The 6,737-nt window shown below is 43.8% G+C and overlaps 1 protein-coding gene across 1 annotated transcript in view; it reads left to right on the forward strand.

The window, feature by feature from the left end:
- LOC118422004 (cap-specific mRNA (nucleoside-2'-O-)-methyltransferase 2-like) overlaps positions 1–6,737 on the forward strand; it is a 51,144-nt gene that overhangs the window by 27,304 nt on the left and 17,103 nt on the right. The window contains exons 6-7 of the mRNA XM_035829506.1: positions 1,482–1,614; positions 2,497–2,595. Coding sequence (XP_035685399.1) covers positions 1,482–1,614; positions 2,497–2,595 — 232 coding nt within the window. The remainder of the gene's footprint in view (positions 1–1,481; positions 1,615–2,496; positions 2,596–6,737) is intronic.

Consider the following 6,737-nt stretch of genomic DNA (forward strand, 5'->3'; position numbering starts at 1 on the left):
GCTTATCCGTTATATTAAGGCCGCAACAATTCTATAGGTTGGTTCTTTCTAAAAATGAGGATGTTTAGTTTAAAAAAGCGCCTTATATAGGGCTGTACCTTAGTACACGCAATATATGATGTGCACATACAGTGTGCGTTTGTAGTAAGTTCAATTGACACATGTTAACTCGAAAACAGAGCGTAATTGTGAGGGCTGGTCCCTATGTCTGTCTGTGTATCATGTCGGGCGCACACACGCATTCAATTACAGAAGTCAGGTGCAAAGTTTACTTCATATGCCTGTGTGTGTGTTATCCCTTCCCTGGCTACACAAGCTGGTACAGATGACAGGGGTGGATGTGACCTAATATGCCTGTGTGTGTATTATCCCTACCCAGGCTACCCAAGCTGGTACAGATGACAGGGGTGGATGTGACCTAATATGCCTGTGTGTGTATTATCCCTGCCCAGGCTACCCAAGCTGGTGCAGATGACAGGGGTGGATGTGACCTAATATGCCTGTGTGTGTATTATCCCTACCCAGGTTACCCAAGCTGGTACAGATGACAGGGGTGGATGTGACCTAATATGCCTGTGTGTGTGTTATCCCTACCCAGGCTACCCAAGCTGGTACAGATGACAGAGGTGGATGTGACCTAATATGCCTGTGTGTGTGTTATCCCTACCCAGGTTACCCAAGCTGGTACAGATGACAGGGGTGGATGTGACCTAATATGCCTGTGTGTGTGTGTATTATCCCTACCCAGGCTACCCAAGCTGGTGCAGATGACAGGGGTGGATGTGATCTAATATGCCTGTGTGTGTGTGTATTATCCCTGCCCAGGCTACCCAAGTTGGTGCAGATGACAGGGGTGGATGTGACCTAATATGCCTGTGTGTGTATTATCCCTGCCCAGGCTACCCAAGCTGGTGCAGATGACAGGGGTGGATGTGACCTAATATGCCTGTGTGTGTATTATCCCTGCCCAGGCTACCCAAGCTGGTGCAGATGACAGGGGTGGATGTGACCTAATATGCCTGTGTGTGTATTATCCCTACCCAGGCTACCCAAGTTGGTACAGATGACAGGGGTGGATGTGACCTAATATGCCTGTGTGTGTATTATCCCTACCCAGGCTACCCAAGCTGGTACAGATGACAGGGGTGGATGTGACCTAATATGCCTGTGTGTGTATTATCCCTGTCCAGGCTACGCAAGCTGGTACAGATGACAGGTGTGGATGTGACCTTATATGCCTGTGTGTGTATTATCCCTGTCCAGGCTACCCAAGCTGGTACAGATGAAGGGGTGGATGTGACCTAATATGCCTGTGTGTGTATTATCCCTGTCCAGGCTACCCAAGCTGGTACAGATGACAGGGGTGGATGTGACCTAATATGCCTGTGTGTGTATTATCCCTGTCCAGGCTACCCAAGCTGGTACAGATGACAGGGGTGGATGTGACCTAATATGCCTGTGTGTGTATTATCCCTGCCCAGGCTACCCAAGCTGGTGCAGATGACAGGGGTGGATGTGATTGTTGCTGACCTGAGGACTGAAGCAGGGGAGTTTGGGCAGGAAGAGAACCTCACGAAGGACAACTTTCTTCTGTTGTGTCTGCTGGCTCTAAAGGTACGCTTGCTGAAACTTGATAATTATGTAATTATGATGATGATATATTTACGGGTGCCTGGCAGAGAATGGTGCATCTGAATTTTTGTAACATTTCTTAAGTTTCAAGTGGAAGCCACCTTACGACAAACTTCCTCAATTAAATGTAGCTTTTTCTAAACTTTCTTGATTCCATACATTTTTGTGTATTACTATGTGGCATACATTACACTACAATGAAATACAATAGTTGTACTCAAAGCTTTCTCCTTTTTCATTTTTATTGATCATTGAGCTTTCCATGATATTGTGAAATCCTAAATGAAGTCCATTATACACTCTGAAATAAGTACATCAGAATGACAATGGTGCCGGTGCTTGTCAACAAACAATAAGTCTTAGAGTTAATAATATTATAACTTGCCATGCAAGGCATTCTTGGATCTACTATCATGATCATATAAAGGTGTACACACACAGTCAGGTGCCTTTGATTTTCTGCTATCATTTCACTGCTTGTTGCTCTCCATTGTTGAATTGGCAAAATGTCATACCATCTTGTCCTAATTTGAAAGTTCATCATGTTCAATCTTGGTACTAGAAGTCATTCTAGATCAAAGTAACATGAACTGTAATTTTCGACTTGAACACAAAACAAAAATACATTGTTGTTGTTTGTATGATATCTACGTGTAAAACATCCAATTGTAGAAATCTTAGTCTAATAGCTTAATAGTATTGATTTTTATATGTCTCAAGAAGCAATATTATCATAACAAATACAAGTCTTGTCAATACATGCTTTGTTTCTTTTTACAGTTTTGCAAACAATAGAATTATGGAATATTTATACTCCCTGCTTAAGTCAGAAGTTTTAACATTTGTTCTATTCTAAATCCCCAGAGCCTGCCCGCAGGTGGAGTGCTGGTGTGCTGTGTGCACACCGTCCTGACCAGGTTCACTGCAGGGCTGGTCTACATACTCCACAGCGTCTTCAACAAGGTAGGAGCCATGTTTGATTGTTTTGCATAGCCTGAGTAAAGTAAGCCTTTGATTATAATACACCTGGGTTTGTACAATAGATCCAGACCAAACTGATAGCTTTGAACCGCTCACTTTGGGATTTTCATGTGATGGCCTCTCTTGAAACATGGGACCTCCTGCTTTTGGTTTGATCCAAGAAGGCAACCTATAGATAACAAGAGTCTGCCTTCCTAGGCCCCTTGTTCTTGAGAGTTCCCCCCCCCCTCCCCCATATTGCATGGTCCTGCACATGTGCTCCAGTTTCACAATAGGTGACTGTTTTAAAAGTCCCTTTCCCATCAGGTCACAACATTGGCATCTGCTAGGGATTTGGGTCCAGAACTCTTAGATTCTTAGTCAAGAACACTCGCCACAGGACACCTTACCACCATGTCTGAAGATTTCATTTACTAATAGTTTTCAACTCATAGACAAATACTGCTGCAGCTACTCCTATTCAGATACTAAGAGTACCTTTTATTATTTTTACGGTACAGTTGTATACTGGTATACCAGATCCCTAATATCCAATTGATATGTACAATGTGTGACTGTACAACACCTCCCTTCGTTTAATAAATGGCCAACTTGACCAGTTTGCCATATAGTTGATATAAATTCTGAGACACAGCTGTAAAAAAAAAAGATTCTCAACTTTTGCCTTTTTTTCTTCTTCTCCCTCTGGTGATGTTGCCTCTTGGTATTGCCAGAATCATGTCAAGGGCAACCTGAAATTGTTTTACCCATGTGGGGATATTGTTTTGAGGGTAAAGCTTATTTGCCATAGCCAAGGCTTCTTTTAAGAGACTTTGGGCTCTTGTGTAATTTTTGAGGATAACCAAGGCCATCCCTAGCTTGCCAAGTGAGACGACAATATCTTCATGGGCTGTAGTCTGTCCGTAGATACTCTTGTACATCCGCAGTGCCTGTTCAAAGTAGCTGATTGCCTTTGGATCACGAAGTGTATACCAAGTTTTCCCTAGTCTCTTGAGTGTACTGGCAATGTGTGAATGTGTTGCATCTTGACCATAGATACTCCTGTACATCTTCAGTGCCTGTTCATAGTAGCCGATTGCTTTTCTGGCATCACCAGCATCACACCAGGCTTCTCCAAGATCCCTTATTAAGGTGGCATGTTCAGTAGGAGGTACTTTATCCTGACCACACATGTTTTCTATCATCTGTAGTGCCTCTTCATAGATGCTGATGGCTTTTTTAGGATGCCGTGAATATTGCCAGGCTTTCCCAATGATGAAGAGTGACCTAGCAATGTCAGGATGTTCTTTATCATAACCATAGATACTTTTTCTCATCTGTAGTGCCTGCTGATGATAGCTGATAGCTTTTCTGTAATTGTTCAACATATACCAGGCTGTCCCAAGGTAACAGAGTGAGTTAGCAATATCAGGATGTTCAGCAGTCTGACCATGGATATGTCTGTACATATGCAGTGCCTGTTCATGGTAGCTGATTGCTTCTCTTTGATCACCTAGTTCACCCCAAGCTATCCCCAGGCCTCTCAGAGATAAAGCAATGTGAGAATGTGATGTACTCTGACCATGGATACTTCTGAACATCTTCAGTGCCTGTTCATGGTAGCTCATGACTTTTCTGGGATCACCCAGTTCACCCCAAGCTATGCCCAGGCCACTTAGAGATCCAGCAATGTCTGAATGTGCAGTACTCTGACCATGAACACTCCTGTACATCTTCAGTGCCTGTTCATGGTAGCTGACAGCTGTCTTGTAGTCACCCAGCTTTCCACAGGCCATTCCCAGCCAGCTAAGTGATTCAGCAGTATCAGGATGTGCTTTAGTGGGACCATGGATACGTTTGTACATCTTCAGTGCCTGTTCTTGGTAGCTGATTGTTTTTTTGTGGGTTTCAAGTTCATACCAAGCAGTCGCCAGGTTGTGAAGTGACATTGCAATGTCAGGATGTGCTGTAGTCTGACCATGAATACTCCTGTACATCTGCAGTGCCTGTTCATGGTAGCTGATTGCTTTTCTGTGTTCACCCAGTTTATACCAAGTGGACCCCAGGCCGCTCAGAGATAAAGCAATGTGAGTATGTGCAGTACTCTGACCATAAACACTCCTGTACATCTGCAGTGCCTGTTCACGGTAGCTGATTGCTTTTCCAGGATCACCAGCAGCACACCAAGCCCTTCCAAGATTATGTAATGATGAGGCAATGTCACTAGGAATCTTACGATGTGCTGTATCCTGACCAGTCAAGTTTTCCAACATCTCAAATGCTTGTTGATGATAATCAATAGATTTCTTGTAATCATTTAAGCTATACCAAACCAAACCAAGATTATTAAGTGACTTGGCAATGTCAAAATGTTCAGTAGTTGGACTGTGGATATTTCTGTACATTGCCAGTGCCTGTTCAAGGTGGCAGAGAGCTGTCTTGCAGTCACCCAGCTTTTCACATGCCATCCCTATCATTCTATGTGTCTCGGCAATTTCAGGATGTGCTTCACTCTTACTCTGACAGTCACCATACATAGTCCCATACATCTGCAGTGCCTGTTCATGGTAGCTGATTGCTTTTCTGTGATCACCCAGTTCACCCCAAGCTTTCCCCAGAGCATTAAGTGTGCCAGCAATGTCAGAATGTGCTGTACCCTGACCATGGACATGCCTGTACATCTGCAGTGCCTGTTCAAGGTAGCTGATTGCACCCAGCCCTTTTAACTTTCTGGCCAGGCCGCACAGAGATAAAGCAATCTGAGGATGTGCTGCAGTCTGACCATGTATACTTCTGTGCATCTGCAGTGCCTGTCTAAGACAGCTGATTGCTTTTCTTTGGTCACCTACTTTACCACAGGCCAGCCCCAGGAAATTGAGTATGGGGGCAATGTGAGGATGTGCTATGCTCTGACCATGGATACTCATTAACATCTTCGAAGCCTCTTCAATGTAGCTGATTCCTTTTATATGGTCACCCAGCCCAATTGAGGCTGTTCCCATGCCCATCAGAGATGAAGCAATATGAAGATGTGCTGCACTCTGACCATAGATACTCTTGTACATCTGCAGTGCCTCTTCATGGTGGCTGATTGCTTTTCTGTACTCACCCAGGTAGGTCCATGTTAAAGCAATATGGTTAAGTGTGTCTGCAATATTAATGTCACCATGCTCACCATGGATAATCTGATACATGTGCAGTGCTTCTTCGTAGTATTTCATTGCTTTCTGGGGATCACCAAGGAAAAGCCAGGCTGCCCCTAGGCAGTTAAATGACCTGGCAATGTCAGGATGTGCTGTACCCTGACCATAACATCTCTTTGACAACTGCAATGCTTGCTCAAAGTAGCTGATAGCTTCTCTATTGTCCAACCCAAGCCAGGCTTGCCCAAGGCTCATTAACAATTGGGCAATGTGAGGATGGTCAGTGTACTCACCATAGGTATATATCTCCAGTGCTTCTTCAAAATATCTGATTGCTTTCCTTTCATCGCCAAGATAACTACATGCTGACCCAAGGTTGTGGAGTGACATGGCAATGTAACCCTGTCCTGTACTGTGACCATTGATGGTCATGTCTATCTGCAGTGCCTGCTCAAGGTAGTTGATGGCTTTCCTTGGATTATCCAGATGCCCCCAGGCTACACCAAGGTGACTGAGTATGGTTGCAGTGTCATTATCTGCTATATCCTGTCCATGAATGCTCCTATGTAACTCCAAAGCCTCTGTACTGTAGCTGACTGATTTTTTATAATCACCCTGCTTTAACCAAGCATGTCCCAGATCTTTTAATGAATTTATTTTGTCTTGGTCAGTTTCAGCTCTCTGTAGAGCCTCTTCATAGTACTTGATACCCACACTATATTTGCATAGATCCAAGTAGATCATTCCTTTCACTGAAGGAGAATTATCATAGAAATCAGAACATGACTTCGTACCTGTTGTTTTTTCAGACCATTCAGACAAAGCTTTTTTCAGAGGGGCTGATGTCTGGTAATACCTGATGAGCTGTTTTTCATTGTGAAGATGACAAACTTGGCTAGCTGCTTTCAGTGCATTCATTTGAGGGGTTGATTCCTGTGCATTCATTCTTTCCATTGAGGCCAAAGCTGACAGGTTTTCCTTCTGTCCACCATTGCAATGTAG

Source organism: Branchiostoma floridae, chromosome 8 (assembly GCF_000003815.2).
Source record: "Branchiostoma floridae strain S238N-H82 chromosome 8, Bfl_VNyyK, whole genome shotgun sequence".
NCBI classification, from domain to species: domain Eukaryota; kingdom Metazoa; phylum Chordata; class Leptocardii; order Amphioxiformes; family Branchiostomatidae; genus Branchiostoma; species Branchiostoma floridae.